The following is a 22,061-nucleotide window of genomic DNA, read 5'->3' as shown; positions in this document are numbered from 1 at the left end:
AACAATAGTGGTAATAGCCCTCTCCACAATCCCTTCCTTCAGAACAAAGCAAGGTCGGTTTGACTGTGGCATTAAACAGATCTCCTGTTTTGGAAGGAGAAAACCCCCCTTCTTCTTCTACCTCTCCTGCTTGAAGAACTCAGGGCTCTGGGCAGTTCTTAACAGCCACACTCAAGAAATAAGATCTGAAACTGGGCAAACAACGTATGGTGTTACCTTCCCCTGCCTTCTGCACACCTGACTGCTGCAAATGCTGAAGTGTGAGCAGATACTTGTGACTCCTGCAGCTTCTTTTTAGTATCTCTGCCAGTGTTTATATTTATACACTTATATATGCTTACATACATAATCCTATATGTAAAATCACCACTGCACCAAAGGAGAAAATGTTTTACCACGTGCAGTGAGGCCGCTGACTAACCTGCGTGAGGACGGTCAGTCACAGACCAAGCAAAAGACAGACACAGACCACAGGGATGAAGCACCCATTCCACAGGTTCCCACAGCCCTCCTTCCACTCCGCCTCGCAGCGTAGATCACAAAATAAGCTGCTGCCATCTTATGGAAGAGGCTTTGTAAAGCATTTGACCTAAAAGCTTTTTCCCCTTTGCTGCTTTTCTCATGTTATTTGGTTTGCAGTGTAACTAATAATGACTTCTTAAACTAAAAATAATAAATAAATTCCTTGATTTAGAACGATCTGCCTACTGTGGTGAATTCTGCTTTGTGGAAGTTGCTTCAGCTTTGATTTTCCTGTGTTAGTCAGAGCACTGTGAAAGGGCAGCACAACACCTCACGCAAGGCTCCTTGTGCCACCCAACAAAGCCAGCTGGGGCCCATCAGCCTCTGCAGGATAAAGTCATCACTTCTGCTCCATCTTTAGCAAGCCATTCTCTGTGCTCCGTCTCTGGCCTTCTCTGCACAGCCAACAGAACCAGTTTAACTAAAGGTGTAATTTTTAATGTGCTTACTAGGATAAGTGAGAGTATCCAGCTAAGCCTGAATCCAGCACGTACACCAGGCTGTAATTTCTCCACCTGTAAGGCACAAAGAGCTGCATATGCAGGACTGCAGGGAGCTTTACTGGGATACTCTGTGTACAGTTCCAAAGATATATATATATATCTTTAAATGCTGATTATTAGACATAGGTCTCATCAGGAAAATATTTTCCCCTCTTTAGAGAAAGTGCAACGTAAGCAGTAAGAGAAATGATGCAGGTTTTGAAGGAGTTTGATCCTTCATCAATATCAGGCAGTCTGAAGAAAAATCCTGCACTGTGTGATATCAGTAAATGCTACATCTACCACAAGAGCATATGCATCCAGCACATCACCTCTACATTGTCCTAAGAACAAAACTCTACCTGAGGTCTGCTAAAATCCACTGGAAGAATAATGGTGCCCTCTCTCTTACCTCAAGCCACACTGTAACAACTGTACTCAGCCACCCTTGGGTACACAAACCAATGGCTCCTGGGTCAAGCCATAATCCCTATTTCCCCCTATTCCAAGTGTCACTATGTGAAGTTCATACACAGCATCGCCATGTTTTTAAGAAGCCACAGATACCACACTGGAGGAAAAGAACCACTTCACTTCATGTTTGCACCAGATGGGACCTCAGGCATGTCGGTTCAAGCTGAAGGTTTCTTTGTCCTTGACAAATTTCACTTGAAAAATTGTATCCAAATACTTAAAAGTGAGTTTGCCACCTCACCACCCAAATGGTTCTGCAGAAATGAATACCAGTCTTGCAGTGACTTTGCAACTCTACCCATCTCAAAGGGATGTAAAGAGCAAATGACCTGGAGAGCTCCACACTAATGAAGAGCTGCAGATGCCTGAGACAAATGGACTATCTTCTTTCTCTTTTATCACTTTGCAAAGTCTAGTTTTGCAGCACTCCTTAGTTATGCCTACAAATATCTTATTACAATGTTCATATTGGTCTTTAGATAAAAATTCCAGCACTTCCATTGCTCCATATTAACTGAGAAATATAAAATTTCAGTTAGGAAAGAGGCTGTGGTTTCAAGGGTCCACTTAGTCCCTAATCGGAGCATAAAGGAAAGATTTTATATATATAAAGATATGAAAAACACATTGACTTTTGTCTTTTTAAACTTCCCTACCAGCTCCCCCAAGCAGCTCCACTTAAGCCGGTCTTTCTGTGGTGCCCAGTGTTTTCTTTGGCAAATTTGGAGAGCTGAGCTTTGGGATAAAAGTAAATTGCACCAAAAGACCAGAACGGGATTAGGAGATTCAACAGGAGTTCATAAAAGTCAGTCACACACAAGGAAAAGGGGAATATTTCAATGGGTTGTTTTAAAGATAGAAGCTCTTGAGGAGAGTTCTGCTTGGTGATAACTCCTCTAACTAAGGCAAAGCCTACAGGAAAGTCTGTGCGGGAGGCAGAGGACATAGAAAATGAGAACACAAATTCGCAGCTTAAATGCATTTTACACATGATTTGCTGTTATTTTTCTTCTAGTGCTTACATGCATTTGAGCAATGGCACAGACCTCCTACAAATGGGCTTTGCTGACAGTTTGTATTGCAGCCAGTTTGGGGTTGATAGAGGCAGAGAGATAGACAGCATCTTTAACCTCACAGGGCTACTTCTCTTCCTTTGTTCCTCTTCTGAAGTTGCTCCCTCACTTCCCCATATTGGTTATGCCATACAAGTGCTCAGAGTGAGTTTGCAGTCCTAGTTCTGCACTGTATTTATCCTAAAAAGCAGAAAATATTAAAAAGGCATCACTTTGCAATGAGCAACTTTCCAGCCAAGCAAGAAATTTAATTGCTTTTTTCATTTTTACATGCCATGAACAAGGCAGCCTTCAGCCTGGTTCCGTTCAGCATGGATGCATCACCTGCAATGCTGCTGTCAGCAGCAGACCCAGTGAAAGAAATTAAAGAAGATAAAGCCAAGCAGGAGGAAAAGCACCCCCTGGTAAGGTTCCAAAAAACAGTGGAAGAGGTCATTTATGGAAGCAAAAATATATATGTAGATTATAATATAATAGAATCATTTGATTTGGAAAGGACCCCTAAATATCACGGGGTCAAACTCCCCTGCAATGAACAGGGACACCCACACTGGATCAGAGCCCCGTCCAGCCTGACCTTGGGTGTCTCCAGGGATGGAGTACCAACCTGTGGCAGTGCCTCCCCACCCTTAGTGTAAGAAACATCTTCCTTATATCCAGTCTAAGTCTCCCCTCTTTCAGTTTGAAACGTTTCCCTCTGTCCTGACACAACACACCCCACTAAAGAATCTGCCCCCTTTTTTCTTATAGCCCCCTATAGATACTGAAAGGAGGGAAAACTGAGCATGAAAAGATGGCTTTTTCTTTCTGTTTAAAGGACAAAGAGAGGCAAGCAACATATTCCTATGCTTGAACTCACCCTCTGGCTTGGTCTAAAGAAACCTGTTAGCTTTCCCATCATATTTCATCACACATTTGTTCACACCCAGAAAAAGCAATGCACCGCACCAACAACATGACTGCAGCCTTTCCACAGAGCTGAGAAAGGACCTCCCTGCTTGAACACTTGGCTCTTCCAGCTCAACCTGTTAATTTAACGCCTTCTCTCTCCTCCAAGCTTTGTCTCAAACTCTAAGTTACAGAAAAGACCGTATGAGTAATGCCTGCAGAGTCTTGAAAACCCATAATTTCTTAGTTCAAACATTACTGCCAAAGCTTGAATGCTGTTAGTGCTCCAACAGATTATCATGGAAACCATTGGAAAGACCATTATTAACACTTACCTAAAAACACAGAAGGCTCTATACTAAGTTCAGCTCTCCAGTTTTTTTTCCACCCCCCTCCCTACACTGACTCTGCTGCATTGGAGCTCAGGCCCATGGGACTCAGCTGTCCTCCAATTCCACCTCAGGATGAAAGCAGAACCTGCAGCTGTGCCCCATGCCATTTCTCTTACCTAGTGTCTCCTAACCCTCCAAATGCAAATTACTCAAAATCATTCTAACACAATTAGCTACACGCCTTGCTATGCTCATGCAGTTAAGATACAGGAGGATTTAGCCAACAATGCTGTCAGGAGTATTTGGAAGTGCAATCTTACAGGGAAATAGATAGTGAAAGACCCTGCCCTTTCCTGGCTGGAGGAACATACCCACAAGAAACCAGATCTTAATTTGTGGTTTGAGGTAGCACACAAATAAATAAATAAATAAATAAAATGTAATTTCAACCTTGAGATCTTCACTTTACCTTCCAGCCAGCCAACATGCCCAACCTCCAGTCCCCAGACACAGTGACACACCTGGGGTCACCATCACGGCCGTCTCTCAGCCCGTGCTCCAATGAGTACATAGATGCCTTTAACTGCATTAAAGCTCAGAGCTGCGCAGGTTGTCAGGGCTCTCACAGCAGTGCCCATACACACAGCAAGCACTGCGCTGCTGGGCTGCTCTGCAGCTTTGGCTTAGAGGAAGGGTATAGCTCACCCACCTCTGAGATCCGAGCATGGCCGAACAGCATCTCAATCCCTCCCCTCCTGAGCAACATAAGCTGCTTCTCCAAATGAAACTCATCTTTTGCATCCCGCAGTGGGCAGCAGCAGATTTCTTTACATCTGCTGTGTTATTCTGCTAAGCAGACCCCTCCAGCTCAGTGCAGGTACATGGTGGGCTGCGATCGATGCTCACAACACACACAGCTCCACCTTCAGCAGCTGATGCAGATGCAGTCAGGAATATTGTTCTCTCACCATCTGCACAAGTCTCTGTGGCGCAATGGGTTAGCGCGTTCGGCTGTTAACCGAAAGGATGGTGGTTCGAGCCCACCCAGGGACGGAGGATCCTTTTTAAAGCCCAACGGGAATGAGTGTCCTGGGCTGCGTTAGGAGTTATAGCAGGGCACGGAACGTGATCCTTCCCCTCTATACAACACTCAGGCAGCCTGCAGGGAGCTTGTGAATGCGTATAAACACCAGACAGGAGAGAGCAAAGAGCTGCTTTGAGCAGTGCCCAGTGACAGGACAAGATACTCTTGGCACAAGAAGGTTGGATCAGTTGGACCCAGACCTACACCAGCCTCATCAAGGATACGCATCAGGAAAAAGTTCTTAGTCAAACCACATCGAGGCAGACGTGGTCTCCATCTTCTGGCACTCCGACTACGCACTTGACCAGGAACTTCAGTTTTGTCCTCGTACCAAGCTCAGGCACTGTCAGTACACAAAGCCCACTCTTGTCCTGGAGGCAAGGCAATCTCATTCTGGATGAAACCAGGCTGCAGGCTGCGTGGCACCCACCCTGAATTACAGTAACCCATTGTGTTTGGGGATAAAGTTCAGAGATTATACATACAAATATTTATATGTTATAAAAATATGATAAATGCCTTCACATTAGTCCATGCCTTGGACTATTGCTCACTTTGTTTCCTGAACTCTGCTTTATAGCTTTGGTCCTAACCCTAGAAAGCTCATGTTAAAGGATAAGGCTGATGCTCTCACCAACATCGCAATAGCTTCATCCTAGCAGAAAGCCCAGCCTGACAGACATTAAAATGAGGGAATCAAGAACTCCTACTGAAAAGATCCAACTAGAAGGCATTTCCAGAGCCAAGTAAACCCAGAGCTGATCATTTCACTAGAATAGTTTCTAATTACAGGTTCTTCTGTGTTTTTTGGAGCTTGTAAGATAACAGAATTGGAGCCCAAGAGTTCTGGAACATCACTAGGAATTTTGTATTATTTATATGCATAGATGCTGCAGAATCCAACACTACGAGAAAACTTCAGTAGTTAATCTCCAGGACTATTGTAACTTAAAGGACCAGATGTTACTCTGGCACAAGCACAAGGTCAGAGCTTTTTACTCTTGCACTGACATCAGCCATGGAAGGTAGGCACGCAGCAGCTTGGAAACATGGCTTCACCATTCAATGCCTACATACAGCCCTCAGATGTATAACTAAGGTGCCACAGATACTCACAAGTGAGGTGAGTGGAAACCTTGCAGAACCTGAGTTTTAATATAGCATTAACATAGTGCTTCTCTTCCCCCCACACCAAATATCTAACACTGTTGGAAAATTACCACAAAATGCACCTTATATTTTGCCTTTAAGGTTCAACTATATAAACCATGCAATGATGTATCTGGCAACATGAGAAAGCCCTGCACATCCTAATGCTGCTTCATCAAGGAGGCAGGAGACACTGGAATTTATGACAGGAGCTTTGAATAAGATAACATGATGGGGTGAATGCGGTGCCCTGAGCACTTCACCAACCCTCCAGCAGGTAACCAGCAGTAACTTGTTGTGATCATAACACAGCTTGGCCACGTGCTGCAAGTGTTTAAGGAAAAAAAAAGTAAACCACATCCAGTTCAGCCTCAAAACACTGGATTTTTAAACTACACAAAACTACTGGCCAATATTAAAAGAACTGTTGCAATCCACTGTGCATCCTTCAGGCAACTGTCAGACAAGGAAAACAAAACAAAGCACACAGAGGAGTTGCCACTGCCGTACATAACAACATCGAGACCACTGCTGCTTCCTGAAGCGCTGCCAAGGTCAGTGAGACAGTTGATGGCATTGTTCAGGGATTTACTGAACTGACATTTTCATTTTGTTAAGGCTTAGTTCAGGCCAGCTGCTGATCTCATTACTGCAGCAGGAGAACAGGGAAAAGTGACTCTGTCCTTTGGATAAAAGCCCTTCCAGCAGAAACAGTAGACCAATAAAAAGAGCATCTTGAAGCCTGCACCGAAAGCCTGTCCCATCATCTTCCCTTTTTAATATATTAAAAAAGCAAAGGAAGGCATCCAAGACAAAACAATAACAGAAGTATCCTGAAGTGTAAATTCAAGATGATCAATCTGCTCCGCTATATTCTTCCAGGCTTCCAGAGGCTACAGACAAACACTGCCAGCCATCGGCACCTAACTACTGCTTGATGTTTTCAACACTGAAAACAAAATAACTGAACACAAGGCTTAATTCTCTTCCATGATCACATAAGATTTCCCAGTTATCTCACTGCGGTTCAGCATTTGCTTGTAAAACTATCTGCCCATGGAAGAGGACATTCACAGAATCACCAAGGCTGGAAAAGACCTCCAAGACCATTTAGTCCAACCATCCACCTGTCACCAATATTTCCCACTAAACCATGTCCCTCAGTACAACCTCTAAATGTTTCTTCAACACCTCCAGGGACAGCGACTCCACCACCTCCCTGGGCAGCCCGTTCCAACACATGACCACTCATTTGAAGAAGAAAAGAGTTGTCATTACCTCATGAAAATTAATAATTATCATCCCCTTTATCCCTCAGCTACCCGTTAAAGTAGACTGAATGATCTGTTTCATATGCTTTTAAAAGCAGTTCAGCCTTAAATAAGTGAGAGAGAAATCATGATATATCCCAGAGTAGTTTTTGGCTGTAATGTGCAACCATGTCTAACAGTGACAGTGCACTTGGAAAAGTGTTGGTATAATGCTCACCTGCAACGAGGAAACAATGAAGGTATGGAAAAATTTGGAAGATGGCAACCACAAAATTAAAATTAAAAAAAGGCTGAAACAAAAGAAATAGCAGAGGGAGAACCCATGACACTAAGTGTGCTCCAACACAGGGGAAGCACAGGAACCCACCCTCCAGTGGGCAGCTTCCTAACAGAGGAATGGGGGAAGAAGTGAGACTCCAGAAAAAGCCATTCCCTTAGGGACGTATCTAAACACACTTAAAAGAAGAAAATCTACCCCCTCCCCCCCCCCCAAAAAAAAAGGAAGGACAGCTCTGAGTCTTGCTAAGCTAAGCATGCTATTTCAGAACACTACTCTCTCCCGTCGCCCCATCTCCAGTTTTCCAGGGACAGAAGCAAATGACTTCATTCTTCTGCAGAACAATGGCACTATTCAGAGTACCCTGCAGTTCCTGCCCCTTGGGGAAGAGAAGCTGTCAGATTAGGCAGAATCAGAATAAAAGATGAATCCCGGGCCTGCGATAAAAGGATCTTTTTGAAAAAATAAAAATTAAGTCCCTTCCTGATATAAAGACGCACCCAAACCAGATGGAAAAACAGGTAAGGAAGTACTACAGGCCTCTGCCTGCATTACAACATTTGCCCGATATTAGTGAAATTATACCAAAATAAGTTATTCAGAGCTTTAATGCTTCTACAGGTCTCCACTGATACTAACCTACTCAAAACAAGAACCAGCGACCTCAACACAAACAGTAAGATTTGCTCAGCCCACATTCTGCATCATGAAACAGTAATACAAATCTAACACTTCGATATAATATGTATGTGTATTTAATAACAATTACATTTACATATTTAAATTATCCTACTACATCAACGATACTATAGATACAATATTTGGTAAAAACAACTAGCGTGGTTAAGTCTCCAAAGTTTGATATTGTCTTCAAGCAAGTGTAAAACAGAATAGAAAGCAGTTTCCATGTGAAGAAAAGTGTATTTTAACAGAAGCAGCCAAGATCCGCTGCAAAATACAGATCATGTACGCTGACATGTACACAAAACCTTGCAGTAAGAAAAGGCAGTCATTCACTGTATTTACAAGAAGTTGCCCAAGAGTTCCGTTACTGATTGCACTATAGTGATATTAAAAAAATAAAAATCAACACAGCATCCTTGTCTTGTCCTTCACAAATCAGAAATAATTTCTCTGTAAGAAATGACCTTGTTTAAATCGCATGCGCTAGAAAATATACAACTCTACAATAGAAAGAGGTTAGAAAAGTTGAATACTGTGGAAAAAAAAATTTATTAGTCTATACAAGTCTTCTGAAACAAACCATTGGCTTTGATACAGTTAATTCAAGTTACTCATTGTAATAGTATTTTCCATACAGTAGCCCCAGAGCTTCTCATTTAGTGTCTGTGAGAGGAAGTTGTATTTCCAAACAGGTAGCCACACAAAGCAGACATAATACAGATCTTCACAGCCATAGTGAGCTACGGTTTGAGATAGTAATAAACATTAAAGAAAATGAGGCATCTGTACTGAAAAGTGGCAAACTGATTTACAATGGAAGAACATAGATGTCACTTAGACTCCTTGCCAAAAATGAAGACTTCCTACAGCAGGCCTAGAGTAGACTGCATCATAAAACCTAGAGTGCAAGAGTACCACAAATTTAATATATAAATATCACAGGATTAAAACTCCAGTTAAGCCATTGACTGAAGTGATGATTAAAAAGAAAAAAGGGCATCCCTCAACTTTGCAAAGGAAGCTTTCAAGGCATCTCTTCCAGAAGGTGCTGATAACAATTATGGCCTGTGCCAATTTGCATTTTGAACAGCTCAGCTGAAATAAAAATTCAGCATTTATCTAAGAACTGTATAATAGTGTTGGGTTTTTTTAATATCAAAAAAGCATCCACTAGAAGAGATGAAATGTAACATTTGTAGCTTACACTGTTTTCAAGGTCTGTGTACATTACGTAGTTCTGTAATTTCGAGAGTATTTAAAAATGAGACAGAAAGCAGACAATGTAGTAATGTGCATGTGTTAGATGGATTTGTTTAGAATACTTACATGATGGATGTATACAGTCATAAAACTTTTAGTGCATTTGTTCCTGCACATTATTTATGCTACTGTATAAAAACCTGAAGATGGCAAATTGGGCATGCTTACCATAACATTCTCAAACTGGGAAAGCTGCAGAACATTTTTCCTACAAGTGTTCACTGCCATGATACAAAACAAGTATGTGCAAACTGCAAGGTCCCTAAAAATAGCATTTAATGGATTTATTTACAGAAAGATGTCACTATCTGTTTAAATATGCAAAGAATAAGCCTCCCAAAGTTTATAACATAGAACAATATCCACCACATGCGCCTCCTCCATGTCCTTCTTCCTTGTTTGATAATTTTACACCTTTGTTTTGGCTCTCACTCTCCCACAGTCCAGGAGTCTGAATGATTTTTTCAACAAGTTCTTCAAAGGCACACTGTACACCATCACATGTTTTTGCACTTGCCTCTGGAAAAGCAATACAAAAAGTCCAATGTTAGCATAGCTTCCAATAATTTGTTTAGTGCTACTTTCAGAAAATTCTTAACCTGTCACCTAGATTTACAACTTCTGCAACACGTTCTACAACATGCAGCAGCATCAGAATCAGCAGGTACATAGATTTTTGTTTCCACTAGTTGCTGCTTTATTAAGAGAGCTTTTAGGTTGAATGTCACTAGAATATATGGAGACTTAAAGTTTATTTTTGCTGTGGAAAGCGGTTCAGTAAAAAGAAAGCCTGGAAAATTTGCCTGCTGCCAGAACTGTAGTACTACTATCATTAGAAGGGAAGGACTCCATACTGCAGGTTTCTGGGTCAACCTCCATGATAAAACCATTCCGTTAAAAACTGAACAGGGCTCTCATTTCTTCTGCATTGATCAGAGTTCTTGATAATCTCATTCAGGAATGTCTTTCATCAAAAGCAGAAAACACTGCCCACTGGGTGTATTCTGAGAGCAGAAACCATTTGTAACTGTTCAGTTCCACTACGGCTCTCCCTGTTCTTCTGTACAGTAACATAGATAATTGCTCACGCACAAACACACATATTGTTTCATGCTTCCTTCCTTTTATATTCCATACACGTAACAGCTTGCACCTCAGTTCTGAGCTTCTTCCATTTCCACACCTGACTCTAAAGCCAAAAAACACTGCAAACTGCTAGGCAAAAACGTGTTATTAGTTACAGATGAGGAACACATCCATGCCAGGAAGACAGAGGAACACACAGCACGTCACTGAACTGCTTTGTTACTTGAGCCATCCTATTAAGTACTTCTTGCTGATCCTCACATGAAAGGATTAACAAACTCGTGCATAAAGAATCAATTTTATTTTAGACCCATTTCATTCACAGCAAAATAAGACCAACATTTTTCCTCCAATCAGGAGGGTCACTATTCCATCCTACCCACCATTTACAAGTTAACTATATTCCCACTTCTTTTTACATTCTAGCTCTACTGTAGGTTTGTCGAGTACCAGCTATTTTGCTATACTGAAAACTGGCTATTAGTACCAGAGTACCAGTTTTCCCTGACTCATTTTGCTCCTGTTTGTAACACAGCAGCAGGTCTGGACTAAAAGGACAAAAACCTAACAATTATAAGAAATTAGGCAGAACCTCAAAGCAAAAACAGTTTCTGTCAAACTACAGCCAACCCTGTATTCCACCCTTAATTCTTACTGAGCTTTCAAGTATAACTCACAGTTAAGATGGGCCACTGGACACTTTTAGAGACAGATTTAAAGAAGATGGCTGTTAACTTATCTTTGCACCTACTGCAGCTGAGAAACATTGCTAATTTGTATAAAAAAATCAGTCCTACAGAAGTGGTACCTTCCATCATGTAATAAAAACTCAAGTAAAATCTCTGCAAGTATCTGTAACGTACCTATGAACAACATGGAATGTTTTCTTGCAAATTTGAGACCTTCGTTTCTGTCAACTTCACGGTTTTCCTACAAGAAAGTATTAATATGTATTATTAGCAAAATACACTAGCAGAACATCCATTGCAGTTGAACCAAGTTTACCTTATCAATCTTGTTTCCAACCAGCATTTTCACTATGTCATTCCTTGTGCAGTACGTTTCCAGTTCATTTAACCAGTTATCCAGCTTGACAAAAGTATCTCTTCTTGTAACATCATAAACTGAAAGATATAAGTAATATTATTCCACAGATTTTTTCTAAGAAAGACACCCTACATTAGAACAGGAGCAAAAATTATATTTTTTTGAATTAGAAAACCAAAGAAACCCCAAGGAGTCCAGTTTACACTTCATTCACCAGCTCCAATTATTGATGACACAAATGCAGAGCATCCCTAAGATTCAGTTATGTTTTGACATCCTGGTTTACAGGATAGAGACTACTATTCTTCAAAGAATTCCGTGTTTGCAAACCACAGATACAGGACACTTACATCATTACAGAAGATACACCTAGAGGATGTCACGACCTTCTGCACCGAGCATCTCACTTGTGATTGCTAAGAGCGTTACTTATACTGCACTGCTGCGGTGCTCACAGAATTGTAGAATCATCTGGGTTGGAACAAGACCTTTGAAATCATCATGCCCAACCATCAAAATGACCTCCCAAGTCTCACCACTAAACTACATGCCATAATGCCATGCCCACACATTTAAAGTACTTCCAGGGCTGGGAAGGCAGCCCCTGGGCAGTCCATTTATCACCCTTTCTATGAATAAATTCTTCTTAATATCCAATCTAACCACATCCCCCAGCATTATTTGAGACTGCTCCCTTGCACTCTAAGTCACCTGAAACCAACATCCTCCATGCTGCAGCCTCCCCTCTGGTAGCTGTAGAGATTAATGAGGTCTCCCTTCAGCCTCCCCTAGACCAAACAGCCACAATTTCTTCAGTCACTCTTCATTTTTAGCTAAGAAAATAAACTGACAACTAAATCCTCAGCATGTCAGCATTCCATTTTACTTAGCATTTCATACGTGGTACAAGTAATAAGACACACTAACAGTTACACTTCTTAGATCTAAATTTCAATAGCCAATGACTACCTAATAATAACTTCTTCAAGCTCTGAAAAATCTTTTTTCTTCGTTCTCCACCCCATATGTAGATAAGTATTAACAGCTGGTTTCACTCAAACCAACAGTTATACTTGCAAAAACAGTCTGATTTCTAGAAAGCTGTTCAACAAAGAACTAGTAGGGGATTATTTTTAAAAGTCAGAGAGCTAATCCCAACAGAACTTTCTAGCTCCAAATGGCACTTTCTTACTCTTAGGGCTTTTGATACTAAGTATTAAGTTCAGTGGCAACAACTAAGAAACTTAAGACATGCTTTGACAGTGTCTTCCTATATTGGGAACATAACAGAACTTGGAAAACAGGATCTACAAAACAAAACCTACCAGGAAATCTCATGACAGGTTATTCCAAATTAATCAGTTGGACTGGAGACAATAACTGAAGAGTTTAGTCAAGAACCTCTCCAGTCACAAAAGCTTTAAAGAGCTCTAAGATATCCATTTAAGAAGCAGCAGATTTTAAGCTCATGCACAATCCATGTTTCTCAGACCCATGAGACAGCCAATACTGTAGCCAGACATAAAACTCAATATCTTTTAGTACAGGATCTTTTCCATAAACAGGCACAAAAACCTTCAACATCAATCAGAGAGTACGGAAAGGTGAAGTGAGTTGGTATTTCAATGCATGAGAAAACCATCAACTTATTCAAAAATTGCACGCAAAGCTGTACTTACCTAGAATAACACCCTGTGCACCTCTATAGTAGCTGGGTGTTAGTGTTCTGAACCGCTCCTGACCCGCAGTATCCTAAAAAGCCATCCAGAAAGTTCTGTTATTCAGAATTTGAGCAAAATCTATTTTAGCTCTTAGGTATCCAACAGAATACACAACTTACGACTCAAAGTAATTTAGCATATGCAACAATCTGAATTTACAACTGCTTGTTTGTTTCACTCACATTAACTCTGAGACATTTAAATTCTTAAGTGCAGTGAATAACTGGATTAGAGAACAACTAGATTATCTCTGCTGTAGCATTTGTTCTAGTTAGCAGGGCATCAGCCAGCCAGAAACACAGCTGTAACACTAAGATCTTATAACAAGCACCAAAATCTGTGGTAGACGTATGTTCCTCACTTCTAACACCTCAGTCCAAAGACCCAGGGAAATGCAATTTGACATCCCATGACAGAGCTGGAAGAAGCCCATATGTTTTAAAGCAAATCCAGCTTCACATCCTCAAATTTGAAGTGTCAACAGCTAAGCAAAGAGAACAAGAAAAGCCCATCGGCTATTAAAACTGTTCATTCCCTGTCAAAGTTCAGAGTATAATTTTATTTACAGGAGCAGTATACATGCTGCAACTACACATATCAAAAACGTAAGCAACTTTAGGTACTAAAACCCCCAACTCCTCCCAGTTACCATTCTATTTAACATAAAATGATGTAATACAATTTTGTATCATACAATCCATTACCATTCCCAAAACAAAGCAATGAATTAAGAACAAGGCAAGACTTACCCATATTGCTAGTTTAGCTTTGTTTCCATCAACTGAAATAGTTTTCACCTTGAAGTCTACACCTGGAGAAGAAAAAAAAATATGTTATACCTTCAAATATAAACTCCACATTTTGGAAATGGAAAATAAGAAAAAAAAATCAAACTCAGAAAACAAGGTGTACTTGGATAGCAGTAATAAGTTCTATTGGTTACTCCCACACCTCACTCTCAAAGTTCATAAGGTTTTTATTGAACGGCTTTCGTAAAAACCTAATGACATCTTAGACCATTATCTCAAATATGGAAATGAGGGGGGAAAATAATTTTCCAACACTAAAGTGCACTTCCCATACCAAGCATTCTAGTTTGAATTCAAATGGGTCAACTTTCAATTCATCACTCAAAGACATGTCCATGAGCACATCACTGCTCTTGAACAACATCCTTACAAAACAAACAAGGAAGCTGCAGCAAGGCAGTGAAACAGAGCAAATAAGCTCATTTCTAACAACCTGACCAAGTCACATCAGCGTGGTCAGCCAGAGGCAGACTGGGATAGACAGGGACTGATCTAATACATGACATCTACCCTATGAGAAATAATGTCAGATGACACTAATTGCTCTAATGAGCACATCAAATAAGCTCCAGGTTATCTGAACATGCGGTATGTCTCTTATAAGGACTCCAGCAGCATTAGGAACACACAAGTACTGCATGCAACGATGGAGATACAGACAGACATCATGGTAGCAGCTCTACTGTCAATAAGAATAATCAACTTCAACATCAGGATTTTAAAAAAAAAAAAACCAAAAACAATGGAATTCAGAGCCTATCACTTCCCCAAGGAAAGCTACACAGCAGCAGGAGGACAAAGCTAAAGGCTACAGCAATACAAGTGAGGGAGAGGTCGGGTACAATTATGCTTCATTTTGCTCACCCCCTCCTCCCGTCCCCCCCCCATCAGCCAATAGCCCTGAAATGAAGTATAACAACGTCATTTTCCAGAGGCAAAGACTCTTAATCCCCAACTAAGCAGTAATATAAAGCTTCATGCCACTCACAAGCATGGCACATTATTGTACAGATCACAGAACAGAAGCACCACCACTAGCTTTTCACCTTTTAAACACCAGCTCTTAGACCTTAGTTCACAGCAGGCTGCTCTGATAGCAGGTTGCCACAACTCGGTCCTAAAGAACATCCAGTCCCAACATTTTTTTGGCATTCAGCAGGAACTTTCACACTAACGGAATCTCCTCCTCCACAGCAATGCTGTATTTCTTTCCCCGAACTGTGAAAATCACCATTGCTCAGCTAGAACATCTGACTGCTCACAGTACAGATTTACCCACCAATCTGATATTAAAATCTACAGCTGTAGGTGTTATGAGTCTATGGGATACTTCACATAAATCCAAAGCACATCAAAGCAGTTTCAAGGACTTTTTTCCCCTTTAGAGCATCAACTGTGTTTCAAAGCCAGGTTATTGTGCTGCCATTAACTTCACAGACCAAATGTCATCTCTGTTCTGTAATTTTCAGTTAATGGAAAGTGCACGTGCACCTTTAAGCAAGCCTTACTGATAAGCTTAAGATCAGGAGGTAATGTTTATATAAATTGCTTGTGCAAATTTTAAGTTAAGAAATTACAATAGTGAATAAGCCTCAAGTATTACAGACTGATTGCTAAAAGAAAAAAGCACGCTAAAATGTATCTTTTCAAGTGATTAAGACACATCAAATATTCTATAAAAGCAAGACAAGGAAATATTTTTTTAAATGATATAAGAGCAAGAAGAAAACTTTAGTCCTCTAGAAAATTGTCAAAGAGCACAGCAGTGCATTTATGTTCTGTACATAATTCAGTGAAATTCTGTGACATCAGTTCTAAGCTTACAAGATGAGTTGACATTTCTCACCCTGACACCATAAAGCTGACAGTGCTTTTCACCACGCTGTAGGAGGCAGCCAAAACCAAGGGAGCATGGTCCTATACTGTACTCGGGCGTGGAGGCATATACTGCCCAAGCCAAAAGGAGCCAGCACTACACACCAACAGACTTACAGTCTGCAAGAAATAGCTCTGTCCCCTTCATGCTGCCACTGCTCTTAGTCCACCATGTCATATCGTATTTGTACCAAGTGCAGTCAGCTGGAGTGTGTTATCTGTGCTAAAGGTAACTGAGAAGCCAGGCAGCTGGGAGCTGCAGGACTCCAAGTGCAAGGAAGGCCACAAAGCTAAGAGAGATGTATGCAATACATTGCTTCACTTATGAAATAAGTGATTGCATTTCAAGTTTATCTAGAATCTCTCATACAAAGATAAAGCAAGAGGAGATAGGCAAAAAGCAGTGAGGACAACAGAAAATAGTGGGGTACAGTCTGATCCACGAGATGAAGCCCTGCGACAAGCTTGCCTCAATAGAACACAAGGAGGATGACGATCTGGTAGGAAGAATAAGACATGGTTAGTCCTGCAGAAGCTACTGAAGCCACTAAAACCCTGCAAACAAATGCTTTGAAGTTTATATTGGACCCAGTAGCTGTAGGTTTGTGCAAGACACAAAGATCACTTCTGCTTGTGTCTCAACAGGAGAGAGACCAGTCTTGCTACAGCCAAGCCTTTACCCAGTAATCTCTCTTCACTTCTTATTCTAAGTAAAAGCTAAAGACACCTCACTAAACTCAGCAGTCCGTAAGCAGATGACATTAAAGATAACATTTTGTAGTCTATCCACACATTTTGGAAACGCACAGTGCTCTGGAGTCCCAAGAGAAAAGACTTCCAGCCCCAAACTCAAAGTGAATCAGTCCAAGAAAAGATCCAAGTAGATTCACAAAATGTTTTGGCATCTCACCATCTTGCAAACATCTAGGATTTGTCCTGTAGTAGCAAACAATTCTCTAAGAATTCATCCCCTAATACTTCATCTCTACAAACAAATTCTGTCCAAAGAGCTGAAAGGCAGCCTCCCAGTAATACATTCATCAGAAGAATGGAGATGCCACAGCTAAGTTGTTTAAAAGAAGAAAACAAACAAGTACAACCCAGATTCTGTTCCCTTTTCACTTAAATAGGGGAAAAAACTCCATAGGAATTTGCTATACCACAAGTCCTACCTGAAGTTCTATTGTTTTTATTTAAAACAAGCAAATTAATGAGCAACCTCAATGCACAACCCAGCAATTATTTTCTCATTGGCCTACACTTGTCAAAGAAAGCAGAAGCAGCTTAAATGAGCGTTTTGTCCTTTCTGGGACAAATTCAAACTGTTCTTTTGGTGATGAAGCACTGTATTCAGGCTTGCTGGCACATGGAAGCTATCATTTACAAGCCCAATACCAACTCTGGAATGTTGTCATTGCCCTGTTAGGCAGATATATGAAGTTAAATTCGGGATACTCTGAAAACATCTCCATCTGTAAGTAGATTTCAGTTCTTTCTCAGGTTTTAAAATCTTCAGGATAAAACCACAATCCCTGCACTCCTGAGGAGGTCAGCATGTTTTAACTGGGCAGTACTGCACCAGTAATATCAGCTGGGAGAAAAACACCCCTGACACCTACTCAGGAAGTTACACAACATTACTAGGAAAGCCTCAGCAGTGCTTAGTGACACATGCCTGTGCACTGCCTTTGCATATGATTATTCTCCAACCTTAATGTGCTTAGGGCAGCAATTCCCACGTGGCAGTCACAACCAGCAGAGGCCACACAGAGAAGCAATACTATTTATTAAGCCTTTTCTTGCCTTGAAGTCATTATCACTGCATTTCTCAGTGCTCCACAGGAAAAGTGTTACTGTGCCTTATTAACATTATTGAAGACTTATTAAACAAAGAGAAAGATAAGCTAGATTTTTTTTTCTCTTAAATTTGGCTGTTCCTAATCAGAGCCCTCAGCCAGAACTCTGCAGAGGAAAAAAGTCTTAGAATTGAAATGCATTGTACAGAAAAGTTACTCTTTCATTACTTCAGTTATTATTGTGGCACAGCTGGCCATCAAAGGAAGCACGATTAAACTTCTAAGAACACGATGCAACAATCTACATAGGATATCCTGCATTCCACACAAACACTATTAACTTTGCTGTTGGTAGGCATCATACCAACACAGCCATGATCCTTTGCTCCCCAACTCCAGTTTCATGGCTCTCTTCAATATTTTTCAATAGTATTTGCTGTCAAGGAACTGATTATTAACTAGAAAAAGAAAACAAAATACATGTAGTTTCTTCCCTGTATGGGAAAAGCAGAAGCTACACGCTGCCTAGCACACCCCAGTACTGCCCAAGTTGCAAAAGCTGACATCCCCTAGTAGTGCCCAAAGTATTTTTAACACTCAAGCTACCCAAATATCATATTACTCACAAATTCTGGACTACCCAAAAATCTTCATAACTACTTTGCAAATAAAACAGTAGGAGACATAACGGTGTTTGTTACGATTCCATTTTAGCCTGAAATGCTAGAAAAGATTGGCAGATTGTTGAATCAGAGCTTCCCACTATCCACACTCATGACTTACACCTTCACCAAGGGTGACATTTATCAGCTGTTTTCCTAGACAAGGATATATTTTACCACATAGGGGACAAACACATCCCAGTACAGACAAGACACCAATTACTGCTACATGCTAAACTGTGCCCACATCATTCTTTCCTGACAGAATAACAGACATGACTGAACTTCACTGCTGGTTTGGCAAGTCTAAGCAATCTGCTGTTTTATTCTACAGCTGGCGTGAATTTTTCTCAGGTAGCATCAGCACATACGTACCAATTGTTGCTGCAAGTTCTGGGTCAAATGTATCATCTGTGAACCGCAGCAGAAGGCTGATGGGAATAAGAAAAGAAAAAAGAATAAGACTTAGTTATTGCAGCATATCCACAGTTTGTCAAAAGCCTATAAATCTAAAAGAAATAGTAAGATTACGTAGCTAAAAAAAAGCACATCTCATTTTTCCATCCTTACCCTGCAATATAAAACAAAGAAGGAAACAAAATAATACAGCAGCCATGATGTGTCAGAAGAGCCCAGCCCTTTCCTATACACCCAGTACAGAGTATGTCTCTGAAAGAATTGCCCCTCAAGCTGTCAGATCAATTGTCTGAACAGTCAGTGATCTGCCTGTATTCCTCTTTTCTCAGAACTCAGTATGACCATAAGATTCTTTCAGTTTCATGTTATCTCACTATTTCTGTAAGCTTGGCAAGAAAATTCCAAGTCAGCTTTTTATCTAAGAATTTCCTGGAATTAGGCGTGCACCCATTACAAAAAGACACAGACACTGAACAGCAGAAATAACTCCAAATCATTTTACAGTTTTGTATCATTTCTGTATATGACAGCTTTAACATATACAGCATTTCTCCCCACCCACAGCTGTTTGCTACCAATAAACCAGATGCAAGCAAAATTTACTCCCACATTACAGTAGTAGGGTCCTTCCTAGAAGTACCCATAAGCCACAGCACTTGTACCAAATGTAAATATTTTGGCAAGACAAAGTTTCTTAGTACACTATTTCTTTTTCTTTTTTTCTTTTTAAGTCAGTAACCTTATTCATCTGTGGGGAGTAAATATCGCCATGTGGCAGACAGCTGCTGCCTATGACTGACAGCTTCTGTTCATTTCCAGGCTGGGGAAACAAAACAAAGCCTTGTTTATTTTTTGGGAGATGCTATTTAAGAGCAGCTATTTTAGTGACAACTAGAACCAATTCTGCTTAAAGGAGGACAAATACGGAACCTTCATACTGCTACTGGAATAAAGACATCAGTTTGTAAGCCTGTTAAACTCAGTTAAAGCCAGTTAAACTCAGCCAATCTCTCATTTTGCCATTACTTCATATAGAGATGTCTTCTACAAAGCACAGCACTGTTACAGTGTCCAGGTGTAGAGCAGCATTTGGATGAGAAGTCAGGACTGCAACCACGTGCTATGTGAGAACAACCCAAGTTCAGCATCCAAAACATCCAAGCCAAGGGGCAGCCATTTCTTGTTTTGAAGAAATACATTTCTGAATGCCTGTTTATGCACTCGTGTGTCACACGGCCTCATATAAAGAAGTAGATTTCTTTTAGTTGAGAGAATCTCAAGTCATGTCTGTCATAATAGGCCTACCACACTGAGTTGTTGATTCAGCAGCTAACTCCAAGGAGTGGCTAACATTTATAATTAATAGGGTGTTGGTTGTTATTTTTTCTCCAATTAGCAACTTACGGGTTACTCAAGGCCATGGTATTGAGCTTATACACATTAAAAAAGGAAATAACAATAATCAACATAAGAAGTGTGTTTTGTTCCCAGATGACCTACATTCAAAAATCACTTCTTTTATTGACGTCTATGGCACCATCAAAAAAAAGAAGGCAGGGGGGGATATGAATTACAGATCACAGAATGACCCGGGTTGGAAGGGACCTCAAGGATCATGTAGTTCCAACCCCCCTGCCTTGCAGGGCCACCAAACATACACATTTAATAGATCAGGTTGCCCAGGGCCCCGTCCAACCTGGTCTTGAACACCTCCAAGGATGGGGCATCAAAAATGAAAGACAAAAGAAGGGAGTTTAGACAAAAGATACAATAGCAATGAGAAACACCAACCCCAAAGGACTTGGGAAAGCACACCAGTATAACATCTACAGAAGAGTCAGCAGCAGACCGACTTCGATATGTACTTTATGTGCCCCTCTGTCAGCACTAGGACCTGTGCGAGACTACACGCACACGAAAGGCCTGACCCCAAAGCAACATGAAGATGAGTAAGCACGCCATCACGCCGACAAAGGCTCAGAGGGCACAAGGAGGCCCGAGTCCCCGTGTCAGAGCCCGCAGGGCTCGGCCGCGCCTCCGCCTGTGTCAGGCAGCAGCACCGCTCTCCCCCGGGGCGGCACAGCAGAGAACAGGCCGGCAGCCCGAGCAGCCCGGCCCGCAGGGGCTGAGGCAGCTCCCCCCTTGGCCGTGCAGGCCGCGCCCAGGCCGCGCAGAGGCGGAGGTGGGGGCGGAGTGTCCGACGCGGCGCCGCGGGGCCCTAGGCCGGGCCGAGCGCTGCCCCGCTCCGCCGCGGAGAGGCCGCCGGTCGCGGTGCCCCTCACCTGGACTTGCCGACGCCGCTCTCGCCGATAATGAGAATCTTCAGTGTGGTCAGCACGTCCTCGTCCATCCCGTCGGCCCTGCCCGGCCCCGACCCACAGACGCTCCCTACCCAGGCTGCGGCCGCACCGCCTGCGCATGCGCGCCCCGCCGCCCCTTGGCACTCGCCCCCTCGCGGGCCGCCCCGCGCATGCGCCGCAGGTGTGACGGCAGCGGGGAACGGGAGGAAAACAACCCCCCGGCGCACTGCTGGCGGCGCATGCGCAGATCGGAGCGAGCCGAGCTGGGGTTGGCCGTGGGGGCGTCTTTTGCCTCACAAAACAAGCTCCTAAGATGAATACAATAACAATAACAATAACAATAGTTATCAAGGCATGTTCTATAATTAAGCCTGTGCAAATACCTGGCAGTGGACCAGTACTGTGCTTGTTTACTGTGCCTGTTTACTTGTAATAATCTGAGATTTGTTGAAGGTGTGATTTTGCTTTTTTGCTGTGGTTGTGCCCCTTAAGAACTGGTGTTTCTTTATGTTGTCCTTGTACAGACAGCCATGTAGCCATCTGCCATCATGTCTGTCTGCAGCAGTTGAACCTGTTTGCAGTCAGTGACTCCTGTTTAACTCCAGAAAGCCAGGCCGTGTTGTGATACACCAGCTCTACCCCAGAAGCCAGAGGTAGTGGATGATTAAAGCACTTCAGACATAGTTCCTTCAAAGCAAAGTATAATTCGCTAAGGAACATACAACCATTAGAACTAAATATTAACTTATCTTGCCACAAAACTCGTGTAGGATATTTCTAGTGAAGCTGTCTCTGATGTGGGAGCGACATCCATCCTGCTGTCATTCATGTCTGCCTGTTTTCCTGCATGGC

The 22,061-nt window shown here is 41.8% G+C and overlaps 1 protein-coding gene and 1 non-coding gene across 2 annotated transcripts; one reads left to right on the top strand and one right to left on the bottom strand.

The window, feature by feature from the left end:
- Nucleotides 1-4,750: 4,750 nt before the first annotated feature.
- Nucleotides 4,751-4,824, top strand: TRNAN-GUU (transfer RNA asparagine (anticodon GUU)). Its single transcript has one exon. It is a non-coding gene; the product is annotated as a tRNA-Asn (tRNA).
- Nucleotides 4,825-8,291: 3,467 nt separating this feature from the next.
- On the bottom strand, nucleotides 8,292-21,338 carry RAB18 (RAB18, member RAS oncogene family). Its single transcript, XM_015853225.3, has 7 exons — nucleotides 21,192-21,338; nucleotides 18,868-18,923; nucleotides 14,100-14,161; nucleotides 13,309-13,381; nucleotides 11,588-11,706; nucleotides 11,446-11,512; nucleotides 8,292-10,015 (listed from the first exon to the last, which is right to left on the bottom strand). The coding sequence occupies exons 1-7, from the start codon at nucleotides 21,257-21,259 to the stop codon at nucleotides 9,840-9,842; spliced, it is 621 nt and encodes a 206-aa protein (XP_015708711.1). The 5' UTR covers nucleotides 21,260-21,338; the 3' UTR covers nucleotides 8,292-9,839.
- Between the last annotated feature and the right edge of the window lie 723 nt (nucleotides 21,339-22,061).

Source organism: Coturnix japonica, chromosome 2 (assembly GCF_054131305.1).
Source record: "Coturnix japonica strain WE chromosome 2, WE-NBRP24, whole genome shotgun sequence".
Lineage (NCBI taxonomy): Eukaryota > Metazoa > Chordata > Aves > Galliformes > Phasianidae > Coturnix > Coturnix japonica.
The sequence above is the reverse complement of the archived record's forward strand: the minus strand, read 5'-3'. Positions and strand labels throughout refer to the sequence as shown.

Coding starts and splice junctions, on each gene's coding strand:
- RAB18 (XM_015853225.3), bottom strand. CDS start 21,259: ATGGACGAGGACGTGCTGACCACACTGAAGATTCTCATTATCGGCGAG. Junction 13,382..14,099: donor AAGCTAAACTAGCAATATGG/GTAAGTCTTGCC, acceptor ATGGCTTTTTAG/GATACTGCGGGTCAGGAGCG. Junction 11,513..11,587: donor TTGGAAACAAGATTGATAAG/GTAAACTTGGTT, acceptor ACTTTCTTGTAG/GAAAACCGTGAAGTTGACAG.